Raw genomic sequence first — 26,132 nt, 5'->3', positions numbered from 1 at the left:
CCATTTCTGCCACATGATGGTCTAAGACGCACAGTAATAAAGCAATAAAGTGCTGAGGCTGGTTTATAAAGCACAACTTGCCGGAGACAGAAAAAAGAAACAAAGAAATGAGAGATGACAGCCAACAGCAGCAGGTCAGACAGTAGAAAGAGATTTTATTTTCCGCCTGAGATGGCAGAGCTGTTGGACAGAGCGCTTGTCAATGGAGTGTTTGTTCTGCTGGTTGTACTATCTGACATCTACAGGATACTGCCTTTCTGTTAAGTTAGAGTTAAAAAAAAACAAAAAAAACAAAAAAACATCTCTCATCACTTACATCTGAAGAGAGATTTACCATATTGTAGTAAATATAAAAATGATCCCACATAGAGTAGAACTCTGTCCTGGTTACTGGTAATCCACAGACCTCACTGTTATCAGTATTAAAAGGGACTCTTTCTCTCTTTCAAGTTGTATGAATTAGCACAGTCAACAATGCAACAATGGGCAGTTTGTCAAGGGAAAGCTGTGATGAGGAAGAGTCTTTAAGAATTGAATGCACACTGCATTTCAGCAGCCAGTAAGCATCTTCAAACACTTAAGGCCTAATTATCACAACTGATTCAAGACCGTAAATGGCAGAATGAAAATACAGTGTAAGCACTGTAGATAAAGCGGTTCAGGGTCAGAGGTCACAACATCATGACAACGGATACAAAATCATTCATGTCATTCTATGATCACGGGTGATTATCACTGTTTTGTAAAGGTTCTTGGAAAAGAAATGGAAACTAATCGTTAAGGAGAATTTTGAATGGAAACAGTCAAGCAGCATGGGTCCTGCAAACCTGTAACCTGGCTATATTTATACACATGCTTACTAAAATATTCAACATTTTCAGGTGTTTCAAGGAGATGGAGGGGCATGAATTTTAATTACACATGAATAATGTAGTTGCAATCTGCCCTCGCTTTATAGCGCCGGCACACTTAACAGGCAATCCGTATCTTTTCAATTCCTAAGGTGGCAACATGCATACCATCACTATACATTGATGAGACTCCAATGAGAGCTAGAGTTTTTATTTGGTTAGTAAAAAGAGAGAAACTGCTGGAATTTGTTAGCATTTCAGGTTGGTATGAAAAGTGAGAGCCAGACCTTTGAATTTATTTTCTCATCTCAGAATCAATCACCTGCTGCCATGAAGATGAGCGGCTCATCAAGGTCAGCTGCCTCCATGAGCTGGAGCGAAATACTCAAATCACTGTGCTGTGGAAGGTCTGAGTGAGGCAGGTAAAAAAAAAAAAAAAAAAAGCACAACTTTTGGTATGCAATTCAATTTGATGTCTTTCAGAGGATATAATCACTGAGCTCTAAAAAGGAACATTTGTGAAAAGGAAGCGTGAAGTGCGGCCTCCTCTTTGATTACTTTTATTGTCATCTGAACAAAGTGGCCTCCACCATCTCAGACAAGCTGAGAGTTTATTTGAGATCATCAGAGTGGGAGGGAATGGGGTGACGATCAGGTCATGTGTTGGTGGGAAGGTGCTGTATCTGACACAGTCATCTTTTTAGGGATGTTTCCCAGTTCTGAAAAGTGGTGATTGTTAATGAATACCAAACTCCACGACCACATCACGCTTCCCTCCTCTTTGCTGTGTATTCTTACCGTTATCTTGTCTGATGTGTTTTTTTGTGTGTTATTATTAATCTGTAATGAGCTTGCATTCTGTGACAATTATTCATTTTTCTATTTACTTATTTAAACAACCAACATCAAAGAAGAAGAAGAAACAAAATGTTAGGCAAAAGCAGCTTTCTAACTACAACCACTCGACCACTGATATGTAATTACTCACTGCATCACTTTGCTCATATACTTTAAGTGATGGGGCCGCACTGACTGACAGATCCTGTTGTAAAAAAAAAAAGACAATACGCACAAGAGTGAGCCCTGGTGGATGTCTTATTCCCCTAAATGGGTCAAAAGCGAGTCAAGTAGAACTAAAAGAACTAAAGAACAGAACTAAAATACCAGTTTAATCATAAACACAAGCAAAAGAAGATCAAAGCTCAAAGAAGGAATAGACCTTTGAAAAATCCAAAAACTCAAATTAGGTCAAGTCACTTCTCATTTAAGAGAAACCACGCACAAAGTGCCTCAACAGACTGGACATTTAAAGAAAAAACATCAATGAGCAAAAACCCACACAACCAAACACCACAGGTCATAGCAGGTGTTAATCATCAGTATACAGTTAGTGCAGCAATAAACTGACCTAACCTAACTAACTTGACAAGGCAGCATGAAAAGAAAAATAATTCAGGACAGGGACTATAGAGGCTGAAGTGTGCTTTAGCCTTACCTATGCGACACAGCTTAATAGGTATTGCCCTGGCTGATGTGAACCTCCTCTGAAATGTCACTAAAAGTCATGGCTGCATAAGCTGTGTGGAAACCACGAGAACTGTGATCGGCCATCTTGAGTTGCTCTGTGTTTCTGTCCCACATGGGTGATGTTAGGACTACTCTGGTGCATGTCGTGTTTGATACTGATGGCAGCATATTGTAGGTTGAAGACAGGATGTTCTGTAGTGCATTGCAAACCTCCCTGCCATGTCCATGTCCATGTCCATGTCCATGTCCATGTCCATGCACATAATCACATCTCCACACATGGACATTTGCTCCCTATATCCTGTATATCTAATGAGTATCCTAGGCTGAATATGGCCAGACTTGTTTTGCTGTCAGACTTTGCATCCAACAAGAGAAAAGAGGGAGAGAAGCTGAGTTTGCATGGAATATAATTTAAGGCTAAATTCACGGGGAATAACGTTACTATTTTTGTTTTGTTACATTTGAAACAGCTGGTAATTGTTTCAGCACAAGATATCAATTTTACACAACACTGAAAGCTTGTCCTCAGCTATTTCAGAGGTTCTTCTGTAGTGTTAGTTGTACCACTGCACAGGTACGAGAATACATGTTCTATCCACATTGATGACTGAAATATATTGTGGTTTTTGTTTTAAGCAGACTTCCTGGTCAAAAAAACCTACAGATATCTGGTTTAATGTCATTTGGAGCACACTATTTTGGGTTAAACTCATTTGGTATGGTTGTATTGTTGGAAGTGTGCGTGTTTATGTTGTGCACAGCTTAAGTTTTAAAGTTTGTTGACATAAGTTAACACTGGTGAAAGTGAAAGTGAAATAACTTACACACGGACATTTCTGAGTAGACTGGAAGTAAAATAAGGAACTTAAAATGACTTCAATGAAGTACTTTGATCACTTCATAACACCAAAACTTTTCATTTAAAATCAATTTGGTTCAACTTAATTAAGCTTGTGTAGGTCAGAGCAAATGTTGGTTGTACTAAACTAATTGAGTAAGCGTAACTGTAAAAGTCTCATGGAGTTTATTAACGGCTGAGTTGGAGTTACTTACAAAGATCTTTGCAAACTGAGCGAGTTTATTCTGTTTTAGAGTGCAGACCCATATATTTCTGGTCCTCAGAACTGGTATTTTAATGTAACAGAGTGGAACTTAACATGGAATGTCAGAGGAAGGGGGAGAATAGAGCGCTGCACATAACAAGATGCACTGAACAGGCCATGGATGCAGCTAATAAAAGATGAGCACTAAAGTCTCACTTTGTGTGGCTTCAGTCAGCAGAAGTGCCCACACAGCTCCAACATACAAACCAACTTTCATGCATTTTGTTTCTTTCACTTTTCTATAGTATCCATAACATAATCGACTGAATCATCCTATCAAAATACAAGTACTAATGTGACTCGGGCAGGTGTGAAACATGTCAGATTAAAGATTACACCTCACAATAATGTCGCTTAGGTTTCACAGAATGTATCCAGGATTTCCCAGAAGCATCTGCACTGTTGTCCTGTTCTCCACAGCTGGCTGCGTCAGACACCTTCTTTGAGTTTATGAAACACGTGCAACTGAAACGATAAGTGCCTCTTTAAATGAGAGTGGCGTGTGGCTTTGTGCACATGGCACAGCAGCTGTAACTTTGGTCAGGATCTGACAGTAATTCACGTTCTGTATTCCACTGCACAAACTACACACACGTTGTGACACATAGATCCACACCATGTTTGATTCCCACACAGTGAGTGAGAGAATGCAAAATGATTACTTTTGGTTAGTGGTGAAACTATTATTCACTATTTATCAATTATACCATGGACCTGTTTTATTTTGAATTACTGAGCTCACTGCTTGTTTCAGTAACTTCACTTCCTGTCTTTGTGTGCTTTCCCACCTGTGTGATTATTTTTGCCTGTCCCTTATTATCCTTCCTCCTTTCAGTTTGGGACATTTGGTTTGACAAAATTAGCAACATGAAGACATCACCTCGGGCGCTCATACTGTATTTTCTACCAATCAAGTAGGAATGAAAATGAAATGAAAGAAAACCTGTCATGGAAACTGTGTGATTTGACCTTCATGGTGGACATTACCAAGGAGCTCTCAGAGCTGAACCACAAGTGCTTTCCAAAGGCAACTAGACTTGCTTGTGGCTCTTGAAGACATTTCACCTCTCATCCAAGAGGCTTCTTCAGTCCTAACTTCCTACACTTGAAGTCATTGAGCTGCAAAATGAACCTGTACTGTGATCAGTTCATTTAAAAACTGAGCGACCAGCAGGAAATGAGAGAGTAGACTAGTAAATTAGAAAAGGAAAAAGGGACTAATGTCCATTGACACATCTAACATTCACAGCTCTCCTCTTCCAACAGTCTGATCATCACCAATAGAGCTCACATTCACACACACATACCACTTTCTGTCTGGGCTGTTGCTATAGAGACAATAATAAAATTGACAGAACCACTGAGATGTTTTTCCCTGCTGTGACTTGAGTGACAAGAGCTGCTGACAGCTGGAACACACAGAGAGCACTGGCCCTAGAGCAAGGCACTAATACTGCCAGGCTAATATCTTGTTCCCATTTGGCATAACAATCAGCCAGACACAGACAGGCTGGACCAACTGGTACTGCAGGACAAATGTCAGCCACAGTAGCAACATCCAAACCAACATGGCACTGTAGGTAGGTGTAGAAGAGGTTGCCATGGTGATTCACTAGAATAGTCTCCATTTTATTTGTGTGGATCGAGATGGAATCTGTGCAGTTCTTGTCACAGAAAGGACAAGAAGAAAAAGAAAGCAGCTATGAACATGTGCAATAACCTTCATCACAAGTGAGTAATCTTTGAATGAATACATTCTGATACAATACAAACTGCAATACCCCGACATAACCAGCAGGTGAGTCAGTGGCATACAGCCTGCACTACACACCAAGATCATTTCCACATCAGAGTAAGCTTTCAGATATAAGGACTTGAATGTGGCTTTCTGCTTAAATCATGCTTACGATCAAAACTGATCATAAGTCAGTTTTATAAATGAGGTATTAAAGTGCTGCATAAACTTCTGTCAGTCACCAGAATTTGATTCCCCACATGGTGCTGATGACACACGATGATGATGCAGGATGACAGTTGCCAATACTGTCCTGTCTGGAGCAAATGAAGTGAAACACAGGTGTGAACATCCTTTCAGTTAGACTGCAGCATATTAGTGAGGGTGCAATTGAATAAGTCACAAGATTTATGTGAAACTAAGTACTTACAATGTTTTTAAAGTCAAACTTTTAGCTCAGCCTTGTGCTCAGTTGCTATAACAAGCTGCTGCATGAACTTACCACTCTTGACATGCTGTCTGTTCCAACATTTGCTTCTTACTGTTCAGCAAATTCTTGGTGCACACAGTACTGGATTTCTCTCCACAGTTTGCTTGATTGCCTGTCTGAAACTGATCCTTCTGTTTGTGATCTGCCCAACACCTGATTGACTCTGTTTTAAACAATCATTACTGATCATTATCTCTATGCTAGTGTTTTCTTAACCCTTAACATGATGTCTGTGCGGGGTGTTGACTTTACGCTTTGACTTTTTGAAGATGGGAAAATGAAGTCCTGGAGACTCAGTGAGTTCATCTTGACAGGTGGCAATCTGAGAGAGTGTTTATCAATTTATGCCATCTGAGTCGTGGAGACTGATAGTAGACAGTTTATTAAGTGCAGTGGAGTGGGCTGATCAATAGGAAACATATTAGAGGCCTATCTTGGGCAAAGTCAACTTTAGGTAAAATTCAGAACATCGAGGCACCAGCTGAGTCAAAGTTGTGGTCTCACAAGCTACCCCGACATTAGTTAGGTATCAAATGCTGCTGGCAGGGACCATCTTTGGAACAGAAAACACGGAGCAGTTTCCCCCCAGTTCTCTATGCAGGCCACTAAAAGACAAACTAACCACATCGCAAGTCAATGAGCAAGATTTACCTTTTCAGAAACACTGAAACACGTATCTCATGATAAAAAGGGCCATTCAGAGGATTCGAATGCAGCATGAAAGCAATGTTTGAGTATACAAACTTACTTTGACTTCTTCCTGTAGCTTTACAAATCGCACTGTGCCATTCAGAATCCTGCTGATGCATCCCTGCTTTTCCTGCTGAAGAACTGAAGCCTGGGGAGGTAGAGAGGGAACATGGGAGGTTACGGATCTAAGAGATTAGGGGGGGTTGAGGAATAAAGGAAAACAAGAAAGACTGTTGAATTAGTTGTCAATTTAATTAGTCCTGTTTTCAGTTTTATATACCCAGTCAAAGGTTTAGAACTGTAGGTGTGCAGACAAATAAGAATAAAAAGATATTATGGTAATACCAACTGTCACTCATTGTCAAATTAATCTTTAAAACAAGGGGAAATATCTGTCCGTGTACACAACACAGCTATGGCTGAGACAAAATTCACCTCATTAAGGCTGACATGGATCTCCTGTACCTACATTTCTCTGCAGAGATGTGTTAAAAAAAAAAAAGGTTGTGAGTGGGAGTGAGTGGGAAGGGAAAAAAAGTCTTCAATAGAGTATAATTTGACTAAGGAGGCTTTTTATTTTCAGCATCTCTTCACTTTAACGCTTCTCAGCTGGCTGACCTTGGACACATACATACAATAAACTGTCTTTTTGAAGCCGTTCCAGTCACTGATTGCATAATTAGCAGGATTGTTTAAAGACACCGAGATATTCACTGCAAAATGCAGCTAAGGGAGGCTGCAAACTTCCATCTAAATTTAAAGAAGCTTCTGTTGCGTGCCTGAAAGGTGAAAATCAGTCTCTTGGATATTAACATCAATGCTGTTATCCTGGGGGTCACAGCCAGGCATCAAAAGCAATTAGAATTAAGACAGGTCAGAGATATACATCCATACACAACTGTGGTCATCCTGTCCTCATCCACACAAATCAGTTCTTGTTAACTTTAGTCTGGCTACCTCTAATATGGTGTCAGTCTGACCTTCATGGGCCCTTGCTCCTCTAAAAGTTAGCTATGGCAATGTCTGAATCTGATACCACAAAATCCGTCTCTATTCCTCTGGCTAACACTCAGGCAACTGAGCCAAGAACATACTTCATCATTCTATGACCCCAATTCCCAAAAAGTTTGGATGGTCTGTAAAACATAATAAAACAGAACATTTGCTAATCCTTTTGGATGCACATTGGGCCGCCATAGAGGGGACTTCAGTACATTTTATCTACCATAAGGGCATCCAAGAAGGTACTTTGGCAGTGCTTCTTTTTTTTTTTTTGAATGGGAACACTGGGGGGGCTATCCAAGTCCACCAGTGACCAAATGAGTAGATTACTAATCCAGTCAGGTATCAAGGCACTAAAAGAACAAAAGATGCTATTGATGGAATGCAATATGACGCTCCACAGCCACCGCAAGAAAAATACATATTCTATGAGTCAGTTTTCAATGAATTCATGCTTGTGTATCTATTCTTGCTGAGAATAGATCAAATCACTAAAAATGTACAAGAAACAGAATCTAAAATAGTTACTGTGTATGATGTCTTTTGTTTCCCATCACTCCTTTCTCTCTCAATTGTAGACTATCAAATAAGGTAAAAATAATCTTAATTGATTATAAGCTTTGACCAAGTTGAAGCCCTGTGTCGAAGAACAAATACCTTACTTTCTGCTGACTGTCACCTTGTGTTACATTTTATTGCAGCTATAAGTAGCTCCCCCATCTCTCCTGTGCATTGCATTGTGGGACAAGAGTGTCAATTGAACAGCACTGCGCAAAAACCCTGACATCTTTGAGCATATTTAATGTCACTTTTCTAGTGGGAATGCAGTGCCTTGTCAAAACCTGGTTAGAATTACAGTTTGCAGCAAGGAGTGAGAACCTGCTTTGCGTTGGACACACAGCCTTTGCAGACCTCCACGTGTCAGGGCCAGATTTACAAATTGTATTCCACCCATACTAAACTGCACTCAGTGATACGACGGGAGTGATTATTGAATGAATGTTACCCAGTCATCCATCTGTCTTCTGCCCACGTATCCTGGATGGATGGGTGGAATAACTGAAGGCTCACCAAAGGAAAAACCTCTACACAATCCACTGTGGGACAGAGCAGCAGGTCCAAAAGAACCCTGCAGAGCAGCGGGTGGAGGCTGGAGGTGACACTGACACAGCAGCGTCAGTCGGATATTTTATTTAGAATTATTGATCACCATTGCTCTCAGTATGTAGTTATCTATTTTATCTATTTCTTTATTTTTATTTAACTCACTGACTTAATGTCTGCTGTCCTTAAAATTACTATATAATTACTTTCATGATTCCTGTACTATAAGGACAAACACACTTTTACTGTTCCCACAAAAGCCTGTCATGTTAATATTCAGTACCTGTGCTATTTACACCTGTTATTCACATGTGGAGAATTTACATTCCATCAAATGTCCCAGTAAGCCATGACACTATGCCAGCATGCAAAATACCAGTACTCTGGAACGAGCTATGCACCTGCTATGACCTGCCAAAATATCTGTTGTGAAAAAGGTCTATTGCTGGCACCATTAGTAAATTCAGTGGGATGCTTAATCAGTCACACTAATTTCACCAGCAGTTATGTGCTGACACAAAGAATGTACTTCAGGGGCTCCCCTGAAGGAAGGAAGGATGCTCCACCTGTTTGAAAAATGACTCACATGACCTCAGGAACGCAAACAAAAGTTTTTAAAAAATCTGCCCTCAGAGTTTTCTGCCTCTGTGTCATCAGCAGTCAACAGTCATCAGTCACATGCTGCATCTTTATTGATCAATGGCCTCTCAGTTCATGTACGAAGCAGCTTTATCCAGCATTTGTCGGCCTTGTTGCTGTAGCATCTGGCTGGTTCCTGCCTGCCAATTTATGTTCTGGGTGATTGCCAGCTGTCCTGTGGTTGTTCTCCTCATCCTACCTGCCTTCACATCCGTTACGAGCCTGACAAAACACATGTAAATGGCCTTTAAACCCAACCGGCTGACTTTTGGTGTCTTTATTTGAGTTCAATCATCTGCTGCCAACCATCTGAGCTGGCACTTTCAGCAACCGCCTAAAGGTTAAATAAACACTGCAGTTCCAACTGTCATTAAATTCTATTTGCTCAGTTTGCCTTAAATTTGTTCTTCTTTTATTTTTTTTTTGAAATATATGGGAATATGGCATACAACAGAAAAGTGGTTAAAAAATGGGAAGCTCAGGGAAACTAATAAACCAACTAATAAGTCATTTTTTGTTCAGCAGAAATGATCCATGTGTAAGTGTGTGTATGTATGTGTCAGAACTATCTATGTAATAGCCAGTCTTTCTGCAGTGTTAAAGCACATTGTGTAAGACCATGTTTACCATGTGTAATCAAATCTTTCTACAGTATCAGTAGGATCAGTAGTACCATCTGTAATAGTTGGTCTCTCTCCTGGGAAATGTGCTCGGCCACAGAAATGACAGCTCCCATGCAGTCCCGAGTCTTTTCCTCTTTCAACAGGCACTCTTCCTTCTGTCGCTTCAATACACTCATCCTCCTCTCAGCCTTCCTGGATGATGGATAGACAGGGGAGATGAATTCAAGAGAGTGAGGGAGGAAAGCGATGAAGGGGAAAGAAAAAGCAGGACAGCCACAAACAGAGGACAAATTAAGCTGAGAAGGGAAAAAATGCATCAGTTTCTGTGGAAAGGAACAGGGCAGAGAGAACGGTTGAAAAACGGGGAATACTAGAGGGTCAGAATTAACTGGGTGGTATCTTGAGGCCCTTCCATTTTGATGTGATCCGGGTGGAAACGTGTTGGTTAATCAAACACCTTCTGATAACCTTCACACTTCAGAATGAGAAAGTCCACATTAATCTCAGCTCAGATCCACAGGGAACAGAGGAAGGTTGCACTTTAGGAAAATACCCTGAAAGATGATAAGAAGCATAATGCTGAAGAAAAGCCACTGAGCAACTTCAGCCTATGTATGTCTGTGCAGGGCGTTAAATCACCCTCTCATGCTCGGACTTTCAGGATCATTTTTATTGTCATTTTTTGGTTAAGTGAGCGTATGTTTTAAACATGGGATAAAACTCTGAAGAGGGTTAAAAAAAATAGTGGTTCTGAGCCTGGCAACTAGGGAAACGCCTTCAAATCAAGTCCCTCTTCAGGATAAACTGGGTGAGTTTAAAAGATATTTGATTTGATGGTTGTTAATTTGATTTAAGGCGGATTGCATGTGTTGTTTTCTTCTCTTCGATCCAATTTGATTTTCTATGTCACACATTCATTCAGTACTTATTGGTCAAAATTGTACAGCTATTAAAGGTCCTGCACACCCAAACAGGTATTTTATTTCTACCTGGCTGATTGCATTTCTGCCTAACTTAAAGTCGGCAGAGCTATGCTGTGAATTATGTGAAGCCTCTAAACTCCATAGACTAATAAGGATAATTAAGATGTGAGCTGCACTGTCCTATTAGGATCAACAAAACTGACAGCAGATTGAAGGAAATGTCAGACTCAATTTGTACTCCGTCTGTGTGGGTGGACAATCTGTGTTTTTCTGCATTTAACAGAATAAAAAAAAGAAATAAAAAACATATGTTTCAGTGATTTTATGTTATGCTATAAAATGTGTACATATCAACCTTAGAAGACTTAGAACTATGTCGGTTTAACCTTTAAACGGATATCAGACAGCTTCACCTTCTTTAACATCTTCTAGGCCTTTAAGTTCAGTTAATGGTGTAGTGTTAACAGGTTTCTGTTCAAACATATCTAAAAACTTGGCTGGGGGTTATTGAGAACAGTTGGAACTAGATTTGCTTTGTTGATTTAAGGTATAACGGACATAACTGTAGTCTTATGAGATATAACTAATGGGCGTGCCATAGGCTTCATGTGTAACAAAGAGAAGAGTATATTTGTACCTGCTGGCTTGTCTTCTGAGCTCCAGCTCGGCCCCCATTCTCTTTAAATCAACAGTCAGGTTGGCTTTGTCCAGAGCCAGACTCTTATTCTCCTCCTGCAGGACGGACAATCTGAGAAGCACCTTGTCCATCTCACTCCTATTGCTGCTCTCCTGCTGCTCCAGTTGCCTGAGAGCCAAGAGCAGATTACACAGTTTACTGTAACACAACATCTGGTACTTGGTGAATACTTTTCAAGTGTATCCTGTCACTATGTGATGTACCAAACTAAAAACATTAGCTTGAGCTTTAGTGATTCTGTGAACTTGCATCCTTTATACTACTTATTTGGATTATCTTTTGGAAAGCTGAGTTTCGGGTAAAATCCCACTGGCTTTCTTACCCACCTCAAATCATCAAATACATCTAAAGCAATCAGAACAGTGATTCTGCTCTACTCTGACAGTCTAGTTGTCACATCCCATTGCCCTTCTCTTTGGGAATGAAAGGTACAGTGCTTCAGGGGCTCCACTTGTTTGTTCTTTGTCCTGTTTTGTTCTTGTTCTGCTGCAAATCAATTGTAAGATGAAATAATAATAAACTGAACTAACACTGAACTGAAGTGAACTCTTGGCAAGCCTGTTGGAAAGAAAAGATAAGGAGGCCATGCAATTAGTATTTTAGGATGAGAATATGGAGTGAAAACTGTGCATCCTTTCCTAACACAGCAAACGAGAATGTGTCACTAATTCTAAACTGCTGTACAGTTCTTCTCTTCTTCTCATTTGCACTTCACAACAAAGAAAAGAAGTGTGTCCCAGTTCAACAGCAGAACTGTTTTAACACTGATTCATTCATCTTTTAGAGAAATTACTATTTGAAGACATTGTTGGGGTACCGTCTGAGTTTCCCAGCAATGTTGCAGTGTTCGTCCCAGGTGATGGCATCCTTCAGGCGGGCCTGCAGAACTTGTACCTCCCTCATATTTGTCTGCACCTCCCCCCGGCTCTCTTCCAGGTCCTCCTGTAAACGCTGCTTTTCCGCCTCTAACAACATCAATTGCTTTGAGACCTTGGAAACTGCAGAGAGAAGAGGGAGAGGAGAGGTGGGGAAATAAAATGTCAAATAGTCAATATGATGCAGGGCAAAGGTGAAAGAGAATTATGCTCAAAGTTTCAAGTTTTCTTTTAGCTTTTGTTTTCAAGATTTCCTCTTCAACTTCAGCCGCATATGGTTTTCCCTTACACCTTCCCTACGATTTTCTAGGAAGAATTCACTTCATTTTTAAACATAGGGCCCTATTTTTGTGGTGGCGTTTTATGTTTTCCTGCACAAGAAATTTGCTTTGCTGGTCTTTGTGTGGTATTTTGGTGCCTAACGATGAGTGTACAGTGCAGTGGCAAGAGGAGAGGCATCAACAGGTGGGAGGTTCATTCAAATGAGGCAGCACAAAGAGAGCTGTTGATAGAGATCTTAGAACCACATCTGCTTTTGGTCGCTCGGCTACTACTACTACTACTACTACTACTACGGTGATTTTGTCAACAAGAGCAAACTAAATACTTGGAGGAAATGAGCAATAAGATCACAATAATGCCTAAAAAGCAAACATTTTGAATTGAACATCCCAAAAATAACTTTCAATGTGGACCAAACAAGATGGTCTGTAAATCAGTGTGTACCTGTATCAATAAACTAATATGAGTATTGTCTGTTTAAATCCCTGCAGCCATCTGAAGGAGGATCACTGGAGTTCATTAATCTTGTACATAATAAAAAATAATAAAAAAAAGCTGTTTTTTATTTTTAAAATGCATTAAGGAGCAAATGCTGCTGTGTCATATTTTAAGATATGAGACAACCGCTTACAATGTGAAATACAGTCATAACAGTTATGATTGAAATAGTATGGGACTGATGCAATCATATACCAATGAACTGTGTAAAACCAAAATCTGCCTTTGGCTGCAGATACGTTGTGCTGTGTGTTCACACTGTGCCAGTCTGCACTGACATCATTTTCAGGAGGAGCTGATTCTTCATTTAATAAGGTATAGCTATCACGCATGATTGGCTTAGCTGTTTCAGCGTGATGAGAGCAGTGATGTGACTGATGTGCTGAGAGTGTATTTCCTGTATTAATCACCACACTCTCCCATCTATGTTCACCCAGCTCATTTACACTGACCGTGTGTACACTTTGCCAGTGGTCCATGACACCACTTATCAGACACTTACAATGCAGTCCTGAGATCCCAGGTGGCTTAACAACTATTCCCACCATGACTCATGTGACCCTAACAACTTACATGATGGTTAGGTGTGACCTCGACAACTCTCAAGGTGTAAATGATTCTGCAAAGGATAAATGCCTGGGACTTCCCAGCAGTCAGTTAGAACCGATGAAGCCTCTTGGATGAGAGGCGAAAAGCCTCTAAAACCTCAAGCAAGTCCAGCTGCCAGCTGAAGTACCATGACCTGGATGAATCAGAGCCTTCACAGACAAGCGTATAGTGTACATGAACAAAAATATCAGGTGTCCTTGGAGACATCCACACAACCCCTGTATCTACTCTGTGTTTGTCGTTGTGTTTGGGTGGTTAAAATAGAGAGACTTTCACTGTACCTTCAGAATGGTGTCTGCTGTGGCTGGCCTTGGCCTTAACATGCTGAGCCTCAAGCTGATCAATGAGAACCTGATTCTCCTGCAAAACCAAAAAGGCCTGTTGTTGTAGTTGATGACTGTAGAGAGGAAGAGGGAAAGAGAGAGAACAGAGACAGGTAAGAGCTGAAATAAAAGCAGTATTTAATTTTCACTACATCAGAGGAATGAGTGGTGACCATCAAGCTAGTGCTGACAGTGCTTAACCAATACACACAACAAGAGTGTATTTCTTCTTACCAGTCCTTCTGGTTGACCCCTTCGATCTTTGCAATTTCATCATGGAGTCTCTCATTTTCTTTGATAACCTCCTCTACGTGAACACGCAACCTCTTCACCTCCTCCTGTGCAAAGCGGACAAAGACACATAAGGACACAATATAATCAGTTTTAAACTGCAGACAGCAAAACAAAAACAAAAAATCTAAATCTATGTTACTACCACCCCTCTGCCAAGAATTAATTCCTTGGCAGCAACTCCAGCTGTGTGTGCCAGTTCTGCAGGGGCCTGTACCATGAAGATACGTAAGTGAGTTAGCCAGCTATCTCTGGGCTGAACTCAAAATTCTCTGGCTCACTTTTAACAGGGGTAGGTTTCCACGATAACCTTTGCTGCATAGCTAACCTGCCCCGGAGCAGGTTGACTGCAGAGGATCAGATGAAAACGTGTCAACAGCCTTCCTACTGACCAATCAATGAACTGGAAAAAGTCAGGATTCCTACACGATCCTGACATGGAGCTCCATTTCCTCTATAAAATAGAGCATCTAACAAACAGAGGGATAGCTCATGGCAAAAAAGACACAATGACGATTGTAACTGCGTTTTAATTGTGCATAGTTTCTTTTATTCCCAAAGGGACAGTATTGATGCTTTGACACTCTTATCCTATCATAACCTGAGATGACCTGTGACTCAGACATCACTTACTTTTCTCTCCTCTCTTTTCTAGTTATGTGATTATGCTGTATACATTTCAGCTCACTGAGAATCACTTTCTTCTGTCACTTTTCATTTTTTCCTCAATTTTCCCGCAATTATCACAGTTTCATCTCATATCACATCATATCAAGTACTCCACTCATGGTTGTGATGATGTTGCCTGTAATTAACAAGGCTGCTTGCCTTTTTAAAGTACAGGCTCCTGTTAGTGCTGCTGCTGGATTTTTTACTTCTTCCCTAAATGTGGAACTGGATCTAAAATCAAAAACAAAACTTAAAGCTTTGCACAATAGATTCATTCCACAGCTAAATCATTACCATAAGCATGAAGAATTATACATGCTTTGGGTTTTGCTATTACTGTCTGTATGTCTGCTTATTAACCTAACCTTCCAGACTGTATTAAAAAAACATCAGAACCAGCTTTCAGAAACATACTTGACAACGGCACCACCAAGTGCATTCATCTGATGCACTGCATATTTCCAAGGCAGCACAACAGCAGCTTGCTGCTTCTGTCTCTAAGAAAGTAGCCCATATAGGATTCACCCAAGCAATTACATTACAGATGACTGAGTGGATAATAAGAAGCTCATCCATATCCCTAGAATATCTCTCTCTCTCTCTCTCTCACACACACACACACACACACACACACACACACACACACACACACTACTACCTTAGTGGTTTGCAGAAGTTCATCTTTCTCATTCATCCTGTCTTCATAGGCCAGCAGCAGAGGAGATAAATGCTTCATGTCAAGCTACAAAACAGGTAAAAGAGAAATTATCCAAATTAGCTACAACATCGCAACATCAACACAATGACATCTTCTCCCGTACCTCTTACCACTTAAATCCTGCAAATCCTATCATGGTGAAGGGAAGACCCACGGTACTGCTGTACGTGCTTCTGGCTGGCTTACCCTGACATTCTCTTGCCCTAACCTTAACCGATTATAACTCCTCATGCCTGAACCTAACATCCTCATGCGGAAACCTAACCAAATCAGAGGCAGAGTAGGATGGGTGATCTCTTCATCATGGCAGGATTCATAATTTAACACACCTCACAATGGCATCAGCTGTGTTCTACTGTAGATACTCGAGTTTAAATGTAGCTTCCATCGATATCAATAGAGTTCTACTACAGATCTCAATGACTTAATCACTTAAATTCTATTATAGCTCACAGTGAAATCATCGCATTTGTACTGTAGTTGCCTTCTGAGTTCTTTGATTATGACATCACCAGTGTTGTACTGTGGCTCCCATTGGCGTCACCATAGCTCTACTCAAGTACACAGTGGCATCGCTCGAGTTCTCCTGTAGCTAAGAGTGACATCACAGAGTGACAAGCCTTTATCGTAACTACACCTATAATCACCCTCTCCAGGTTTCTGAACATTCTTTATTGATAGTGAATGTGAACATAGTGACTGAGATGGTGAGAAATCAAAACACAACAGCAAACAGATGATCAGAAACCTGGAACCTGTTAGACTCATGTATACAGGGGTATGAACAACCAGGTTCCTCATGTTCCACATAAACATCATAAACATATCCAGAATAAGATCAAAACCAGGATGTTAATGTGCATGGAAATACACTCTACAATAGCTCTCAGCATTGCAAGGGTTCTATCGTATCTCACATTGTCATCATTGGATTCTACTGTAGCTCGCAAGGTCATCACTTGAGTGCTACTGCAGATGTGGGGCTTTTCAAGGCAGATACTCACTGTTCAGACCATGAGTCACAGCAGCGGGTAAAACTGAACCATACCAGGTGCAAATGGGCTTCACCTTCTTGATCTATTCAGCAAGTCTCCTCTCATTGTGGACAGATAGTGAGCAACATGGCATTCTGATTTGGTCATTTTAGAGATGAAACACACTCTCTTCTTTGTGCAAATCTTTTGTGAACCTGGATCAAAGCTCCCAAACTATCAGACCAGTTATGTGCCTTTACATTAAGTTGGTGACCAACCATTTTAACTTATTGGCACTACTTAATTATTCTGCCATATTGAAAAAAAATATTTACAAATTAAACTAGACAGTCATGGTGAACAGACTGGTTAGCTATATTAACTACATCAACCAGCCATAAGGATACACTAACGTCATGCCACACTGAAGCAATGCACAGCTATATATGGATACTGACCAGCCAGGGAGGAGGAGACCCTGTATTTGGTAAGCCACTGATTCTGGAGCTCTGGATGAAACACAGCAAGAAAGAGAAAGAAAATAAAGTTAGCAACTCAGGTCACTGAAACACTTTGCTGCTTCCTGTGTACAGTTGCTTGATGATTTTCATAGGGAGGTTATTGGAATATTTTCAATAGCAAAGGAAATTACAGTTGAATGGTGACATCATGAGACTTTGATTGCTGTCTTTTTATTATTCACAGATGGAATAACAACGACTTTGTGGAAGCTAATGAGGATTTGAATAAAAAATAAAAAAAAAACCCATTGTGTTACAACAGAGCAGTGGGGAAATTGAGCTGATTAAAACCTCTTATTATTATTGCATTATTCTACATTATTCTACCTTCCTAATGGTGTCCTTTTTCTCTTTCTTTCACAAGCCTCACTGTCAGTAATGAGAGCGAGCAGCTACAAAGGAAGCAAACTAGTGATGATAGCATGAGGTCTCTTGGTGTGAAGACACAGCATGAGGTAGCCATGATTAATACCACAGGCCAGCTACCTTCTGCAGTGCAACAGACAACACACAATGGACAGACAGCCACAGACAGGAACAAGAAACTCCTTGAGTGCAACAAATCAGACAGAAAGACAGACAAAAAGAAAGCCCACTGGGGTTCTGGATGAAAGGTGGATTTCTGTCTTTAAGGCTTGGTTACAAAGAAATGTTTCATTTTTCATCCAGTGCAAAAGCTGTGACTATAAAGTGATGTGCTGGTAATAGATTCTGTATAGAAGCTGATTATTTTAGACTGACGGGAGTGGGTGATAAAAGGTTTATAGTACAGAATAAAACAGACAAATTTCTCCTGCTGGTGAACAGAGCAGACAGCACACTAGAACACATACAGCTGTGTTTACTTAATCATGCCCAAGTAAGACAGGCTGACTGATAAGAGAAAACTGCCTGGTGAAATTCCCTTACAGTATTCTACAGGTAAGCTTTTTAAGTCTGGCTACATTGGCCTTCTAGCAAAATTCACTTAAGCACGGTATGTGGGCATAAATATTTCATGAGGGCAGGTTACAGGACGTGTCATTCAGCTGACTGAGATACACAAATGTGCTTCCACAAGAAAGTTTCACAAGATTCTGTACCAAAAACAGTCAAACATAAGAACTGCAAGGTCCAAACTGAGGCACTACTTCAAAAGCAGAGGTGTTGTCTTGTAGCGTGACATACCTCCTGTTTGGACAATGGTCTGAAGCAGGTTTGGTATCGACTCAGCTCCACGTTCAGACGGTGAACTGTCAATTTGAGGGCGTCATTTTCATCCACCAGCTCCTGGGCATGCTGCCTCAAGTTCTGTAGCTCTGCCTGGCTGCCTGCACGCACAGCACATCAGGTTATAGATAATTTTCATCCATTTCATAACGCTCTTATTCAGAATACTATGATAGTTGAATAGAATGCACAAGAATAATTCATGAATCTGTAAAAAAAATTACGATACATCACAAACAAGAAGTGCTAAAGTCACGATTTTAGAGGCCTTGAAATAAACAACACAATAGAAATGGTCATTTTGATCGTGTCACGAGGAAGGAACAGAGAGGACTGGTGAAATCTAAACTAAATATACTACAGTATATGGCAGGATGGTTTAGTGAGGTCTTTCGTCAACACAAGTTTGAGTCTCCATGTGGTCTGCTGGGTGACGCTGAACCTTAACCTATGAGAGGAAAACAGAATTTCACCTTTGGGGTGTAATAAAGAGGACATACACTAGGTGAGAATGGCAGCAAAACTCTGTAAAACTGCTCCATGCTGCTTCTTCCTGCCCACCAGGAGGTCAGCATGTCTTACCACCAAGCCAACCTGCTACCCATCTAAAGTGCTTTTTCTTCCTTTTCATGTTTAATGACTCCCTCACCCTCTACCTCTCATCATGCTGCAGAGGTGCTGTGCAGCTCAAGGATCAGAGCCATATCAGAGCCACATCACAGCACCATATCGAGCCCCCTCCTTTCACCCTGTAAATGCATCTATCTGTTGTGACTCACTGCTTCCTTCCTTTTCTGTATCAATCATTTCCCTCATCCTCTTTCGCCGTTACTCCTTCTTTCACCATTTATAATCTTTCTCCTTCTCCTTATTCTCTTCTCTCAGTCCTGATGTATATCTCCAGTAGCTTCCACACTCTACCTGCAGATGACCTCAGGTTTGAGGAGGCTTGGCTGTGACTGATCTCTTGTTCCAGCCGTTGCAGTCTCTCCTCGAGCAGCTTTTGTTCATGTACCATCCTTGTGTTCTTCTCTGGCAGGGCCCACACTGCCTCCCTCTGCTCCTCACTGTACACCTTGCTGGGCTCTGGAGACAGCTGGGTGAGATGTTTGGGGGTTTTGGCTTTGTTGTGTTTGCTGGGGTGGTCAGTGGTTTTGATGGATAGTGTGGCTGAAATAGGGAGGCAAATACTTTTAAGGGTAGTAAATGCACATAGTATACAAAGAATAAAATGTGGAATTGCAATGCATTCCTGCACAATTTGTGTGTGAAACAAAAATGTATTTCAATTCTATGAAGTCACTAAAACTAACAAATGTATTCAAATATATCGTCAGTATTAACTGAACAACAGATGGTATAACATGGAATAGTGTGATGCTTTTAGTCACAGTAAGACAGAAAACATAGACACAACGCAGAAACCCAAAGAGGAACATAACCATCTGAAGAAGTCAGTGTTCAGAGTGGAAGAAGATGGAAAGATGAGATCAACAATATGCTCAGTCTAAGTGTACCTATAGCCAATAGGTCGCATGTTTAAGTTGTCCTTAACTGCTACCAAGTAAAAAGTCAGTGGCATGCAGAACACCCTAAAAATGACAGCTAACAATATACATGCTTGCATTTTAAGGATTATATTCCATTACATCTGAAATGCTGCTGAAGGCCCTCTCATTTGAGGCTTTAACTTGAAAAGCATGCTATGTAGATACCCTCAAATGGACATAGAACATGCTTGCTACTACAGTAAATAAACTGGAGAGAGCTGTGTCTGCTGCAGTCTGCACAGGGCAGGTTACAGCAAAAGGCCTGACTCTTTTAACTTCAATATCCAGAGAGAGGAAATAAGGAAATCAAGTTAGTATTATGCACAAAAACAACCAAAAAGTTTTTTTTGGACACATCTACAAAGCACTATGTCTTTCTGACCTTCAGGGCTCTTCCTGATGGAGGCTTTCTTCTTGGAAGACTCACTGCTGGCTTCAGGAGACTGGACACTGGTTTCCTCAGTGAAATCTGAGAGGTGAGAAAAATCATGCCATCATTACCTGTGTGTTTGTTTATATAACCCAAATTTACTTTCTGTAAAAGTGACTTTAAACAACCCATCCAGCTGCCTCCAAAGCCCAGCAAGGCGTACAGTGGAGGGCAGGCTGCCACAAAGAAGAAAAGAGGGATGATAGTTTGGATGTGTTACACACAGCCAGTATGTATATGTCATGGTTTGGGGTGTTAATTTTGTTATTTCCTGTTTTATGTTGAGAGACTTTTTCTTGTGTGTTATCTTTTGCTTGCTTTTCCCTCATTAGTTTTCCCTGTGTAGTGTATTTAAGTCTGTGTTCTCCCAGTCTGTGCTGGTTCACCTTTGTGCATCACGTGTTTCAGTCCTTTCTGTTCTTTGGGTCACTGCTTTGTTTTCCTGGACCTTGCATGTTTTTTGGACATTTTGACCTTTGTCTGCTTCATCATCCCAAAGGACTGGTGTTCATTGCTACATTTCTTTTTATTTATTTATTTATCTTTTTTTAAATAAATCATTTGAACTGCACCGGCTCTGCTTTGTACTCTGCATATGGGTCATTGCCCTATTCCTTGTTCCTCTGTTTGCACAAGTGTGACAACACGTGCGATTTAGTGAATAAAGCAGGAGGATTTTAAAGACACATCATTTTAATTGAGCGCCTACAAAACTATAAAGAGGCTTTCCATCTAGCTCAGTTTATGTAAGGCTACATTATGGCTGTTATGAAACATTGGCAGACTACAAGCTGTGTCTTCTTCCTTTGATAAAGGCTGTGCAGTCATGTGGTGCAGTCAGTTTGCATGTCTCTTTATATTACTCACTGTTGAAATACAAAGGTGTACAACTGTGTTAGATACATTTAAATGAGGTGTACATCAACATTGTATTATGACTGAGAGCTCCATAGCTTTGTTTTCCTGAATTTCAAATCACACATTAATTTGCAGCACCACCAACAGAATTACATTTGTTTTGCAGCATGTTGTTTGAGAGATGCTCATAGCACATTTGCTATTTCATTAGAGTTTATTCTCAGTGAGCAAGTAATAATCAAAAGATTTCCTGTGTGACACTGCTGTCTATTTACTGACACCCAACACAACACTGTCTGCTGACGTTAACATTACCTCCTCCCCTTCACATCAATGGTTACGACCAGCAGGAGATTCAGCTTAAACGTTTTTAATGTAAATTTAATGTGTAAACTAAGTGGACCCTATCAATTTAGAAAATATAAATACATTTTATACTGTACTGGCTATGATGATGCAGAGTTCCTACAATTTCTGGATCGGCAATGAAAACAGCCGCTACATAAATAGAAACTCAGTCTCCTACAATATAAAGGCATTGACATCTGAAGGTGTGTTCATGGGCTGTACAGTAGTAGGATAACTTGGTAATACTTGTCAACCACATTAGTGTACACATATTAACTGCTCACTGGTTGCTTAGTAGCATGCATACTAATTGCATATTGGCTCTTAATTAGTGACTATAAAGCTCTTATTAATGCCTTATTCTGCATGACCATATTCTACAACTACTAGGCCATTCAAGTGTTTTCCCTCAATAAGCTCTTATTTACTGCTTACTGATAGTAAGTAAAGGAAGTTAATAATCTAACCCTAACTCTTAATAACCCTAACCCCCCGCGTAAGACATTAATAAGTGGTTATAATGACTAATAAAGAGCCAATATGCAACTAATATACATGCTAATAAGCAAATGGTTAATGTTGAATACGTGTACCTTAATATGAAAGGTTCCTGCTGACTTAAACGGTGATCTAAGGTACATTAACTATGGATTGCTAAATTACACTACACTCAGCATTTTGTGCTATTTATAGGTGGCGTTACTGTGCCACTACTGACAGATTATGTGTTAGTTACTACTGTGTTCATACGCTTGTGTCCTATCTGCCGACACGTGTCCACCCATCTCCCATTAGTGGTGTGAAGTCAGTACCTGGAAAAGGCACTCTTCTGCCAAATATTTGATTTGGCTGGGGAGCACTGGTCTGGAAGACAGAGAGGCAAAACAAACAGACAGGCAGTCAGACACATGGCTAAGTCTTTTCAAAAAGATTTCCAAAGCTCCGCTGGCTGGATCACTCTTAAGCAAAGCTATTTCAGAGACAACTGCATTTATTGCCATTGTCAAAATGTGCACAATAAGATCTGGTCAGTGTGCTATTTGTTGTCACTCTTCAGAGACACATTAAAGCAACATGAATGAGTCACAGTGGTGAGTTCAGCGTGACGACTATCATCAAGAACAGAAACTATATTCATATACACTGAGTTGCCAGTTATTTAGGTACACTTTGCTGCTGGACTGCATTTCATGACACAAAGATGTTTCTGTTAATTAGCCTACCCTAAATGGGGTGGACAAAACAGTAGGAACACCTGTTTGTTTTAGCTAGGTGTGCCTAATAAACTGGCAATTATATTCATGAACAAGTATGATAAGAGTGAATTTCTCACACTAACTAACATCCTCATCCTGAATGTTAAAGCAGGTAGCTGATGAATGTGCCTGTTTACAGTCCTGTATATTTATGAGCACATACCCTGATGTTTCTGATGGATTTCATCATTGTGTTAAAATCTACTACCTAGGGCATTATTCTGGGTGCTCACCTTAGATTGTGGTACAAGGAACAGAAACATCCTGTCCTGTGTATTACTAAAAAAAATGTCAGCTAACTTTTAACTGGTGACTGTTGTTAAGACAGCACCAGGCAGGTTGACTGTGGCTTAGCCTGGAAAGACAACTGAGACAGGTAAATAGACTCCACTGGGACAATTATGGGTTAACGACCAAAAGTAGAAGTATAGGAGATAAGGACATGAATAGAATAATATCCCAAGAGTCTGTAAGAGCATACATCTTGGGATATTATTCTATACCCCACTCAGCAACTGTGCAGATCACAGCACAGTACAGCAAAAGACCCAACAGATGAACATTACCCTCATTCCCTGTACAACTGTGCCTTCTAGTGGATCAGACTGGTATCACAATAACACTTTGCTTAAGAAAAATCATTTCAAAGCAGAAATTTTGACTTGTGACAGCAGGGAAAAGCAGATACTATATCATCAGCCATTCCAGTGTACACACAGGGACCAGGAACTGGCTCACCTAAATGTAATGAATGTCATGGAGGTTACAAATTAGACCTGTGCTGCTCCTGCTCTCTAAATCTATGTCCTGTCACTGGTCAATTGGCTCTAGTCTCTGCTGCCCACTAGGCAACTCCAGCTGGAGGTTAACAAGTTTGCAAAATACTCTTTGAGAGCTGATATTTATGGTAGGAAGGATGTTTCTCATTTGCTTTCATTGACAGCACTGTTTTAACACCATCAATGCTCTAATCAACAATCGCTGACACGGAACAATAAGCTCTTCCTGTAGAGTCTCACCTTAGGTTTTAGTGGCATGGCATAGACAGGCTCTGTGATTGAACAATGCTTCGGTCTGTCCAGAGTTTGGTAAACATGTTCTTCCCCGTCCTCTTCATTCTCCACCTCATGTTCCTTGTCTTCCAGCTCCTCTTCTGAGTGCTCAGGGGAGGACAGACGTGGCCGGCTGGCCAAATCCTCTGACCATCTGTCTCTGAGGAAGGTAAGAAAGTAATACATCAAAATATCAGTGGAGACATGTTAAACCTATTTAACCTCTGTAATAGGCATTTTTCAAGTGTCAACTGTCCTAGTAAGCCATGAGTTCATTCCATTCATGAATGGAGTTTATCCATCATCCATTCCATTATTTACACCTGTTCTTTCTACTACTGACATGACGAAATGTCTTTCGCTAAAAAGCCTACTTGGAAAATTGCTAAAAAGAAAAATATAGGATTTTAAGTCTCATGGCAGGATTAGATGTTGTCTCAGCATTCTGTGTCCTGTAGCACCAGGGCACATGTTCATGAAAAAAAGACTATTGAAACCAGGAGAAAATCCAGGTCTATATTTTAAATACTTTAAGAGAAACAAACAAAAAACAAAAAAAACTAAAACTAAGTATTTTTGCAGAAAAAACATCTTCATTTTTTATTTTTCAGGTCACATCCCACATTATACAGACACATCTTTTGCTCTACTGCAAGAGAGCTCTAAAAATAACTTTGGTGCTACTCCTAAAACTAGGACCAACCGTGTGCCATTGCGGCCCATGTTCTACTGCGACACACTTGATAAACAGCTCCAGGTCAGGTTTGATCTTGGAGTCACCTCTTGCAGTGGGAATCATTTGTCATAAAGCTTGTGATACTGGTGTATTTCCCAGAGGGAGTTTACCTGGTGTAAAGTGCTGTGCTGATGTTTGGTTCAGATGTGAAGGACTCTGATTGGCCAGTCTCAGAGAAAGACCTCGGCCTGGCAGGAGGGATGGCCCATGTTTGTCCAGTGAGTGAAGAAGACAAGATGGCTGCTGCTAAGGCTGATCTGAAGGTGGAAAATTGCACTTCATGTAAGGAGAGACAGACACTTTGTGCAGTATAAGCACAAGATATGCATGCTGCTTATCATGTGAGAATTTCAAGCCATTGTTTCCTTTGTTGATATTGACGTGATAAGGGAGCATAGTTTCCCTAAAAATATCTGATGACATTGTTTTACACTCAAGCATAATATCAACCCTCCCAATCAGATACAGTATGTTGAGCAAACAAGCAAGCAAACAAACAAACAAACAAACAAAACTACGCTTCTCAATTGGGATTTTTACCAAAGTTTGTGTCATACAGCATCTTGCCTGTTCATGATCAGCTCTGTGCCTTGCCTAGCCAGCAGTTTACAGGCATGCGCAACTACATGTAAAGAGGAACATTAGGGAAATATTTATTTTCATTTACCATGTAAACAGTTTAGTAGGAATATAGCCTTTTTCAAAATAAAGGTAAAAATGAGAACATTTGTGCATTAAACATGACAGTGAAAACTAACTTTTCTACCACATTTCAATGTCTGAGGACAAAATGAAGTCACACTTAGGCTGCTACTTGGGGGTAAATGTTGAGTTATTGCCCATCATTTGGCCAACAATTTACCCATGAAAGACAAAACATTGTGGGGGATAAAGAGGGGAAAAAAGAAGCTGTGTTCCCTCTTAATTAATCAAGGAGTTGTGCAAAACGTCTGCTTTTCACTACTGCAAATGATACGCAGAAATTAAGCAAATGTGGACACTCAGCTCAGTTCTTACTGAAACTCAGTGCACAGGACAACCATTACAAAACAGCAGTTCAACAGTTAACAGTGTCAGAAACACAGCAGAATGAAAGGATGGTGGAGGTGATGGAGAGTGTTAGATACCTGGGTCTCTCAGGTGAGGGATTTGGGCTGCGAGGGGGTGGGGTACGAGGGACAGCAGGCTTAGGAGCAATGGAGGCAGCAGGGATCAAACCATGAGCTATGTGCTTCTACATCACACACGCAGAGGAAGGTTAGGAGAGGTTAGCATCGCATAGACATAAAACATATGAACACACACAATGTTGGTGCTGTGACAGTGGAAAGTATATGAAATAACTGAGGAAAGCCAAAGAGCCTACACATGTGGAGGGGTGGAAAGGATGATTGCAGAATCACATCATGACCACTTGATCAACGAGTTACAAGACATTTAAGTGTTCAGACAACAGCCTGGTACAGCAGTCGACTTTTCCTGCTGGAGATCCCATATTGTGACTGTATATAGGCCACAATAGGTCAAGTATTCAGCTGTCACTTAT

The 26,132-nt window shown here is 40.5% G+C and overlaps 1 protein-coding gene across 1 annotated transcript in view; it reads right to left on the bottom strand.

Annotated features, from left to right (window-relative positions):
- Nucleotides 1–26,132, bottom strand: part of cep89 (centrosomal protein 89) — a 55,362-nt gene that overhangs the window by 28,628 nt on the left and 602 nt on the right. Inside the window, exons 2-16 of the mRNA XM_076738117.1 lie at nt 25,714–25,820; nt 24,697–24,843; nt 23,818–24,010; nt 22,355–22,406; nt 20,289–20,375; nt 19,278–19,526; nt 18,315–18,457; nt 17,085–17,135; nt 15,593–15,676; nt 14,209–14,312; nt 13,933–14,048; nt 12,205–12,385; nt 11,328–11,495; nt 9,818–9,959; nt 6,458–6,547 (exon numbers count right to left, since the gene is read on the bottom strand). Coding sequence (XP_076594232.1) covers nt 6,458–6,547; nt 9,818–9,959; nt 11,328–11,495; nt 12,205–12,385; nt 13,933–14,048; nt 14,209–14,312; nt 15,593–15,676; nt 17,085–17,135; nt 18,315–18,457; nt 19,278–19,526; nt 20,289–20,375; nt 22,355–22,406; nt 23,818–24,010; nt 24,697–24,843; nt 25,714–25,820 — 1,914 coding nt within the window. The remainder of the gene's footprint in view (nt 1–6,457; nt 6,548–9,817; nt 9,960–11,327; nt 11,496–12,204; nt 12,386–13,932; nt 14,049–14,208; nt 14,313–15,592; nt 15,677–17,084; nt 17,136–18,314; nt 18,458–19,277; nt 19,527–20,288; nt 20,376–22,354; nt 22,407–23,817; nt 24,011–24,696; nt 24,844–25,713; nt 25,821–26,132) is intronic.

Source organism: Chaetodon auriga, chromosome 1 (assembly GCF_051107435.1).
Source record: "Chaetodon auriga isolate fChaAug3 chromosome 1, fChaAug3.hap1, whole genome shotgun sequence".
NCBI lineage: Eukaryota > Metazoa > Chordata > Actinopteri > Chaetodontiformes > Chaetodontidae > Chaetodon > Chaetodon auriga.
The sequence above is the reverse complement of the archived record's forward strand: the minus strand, read 5'-3'. Positions and strand labels throughout refer to the sequence as shown.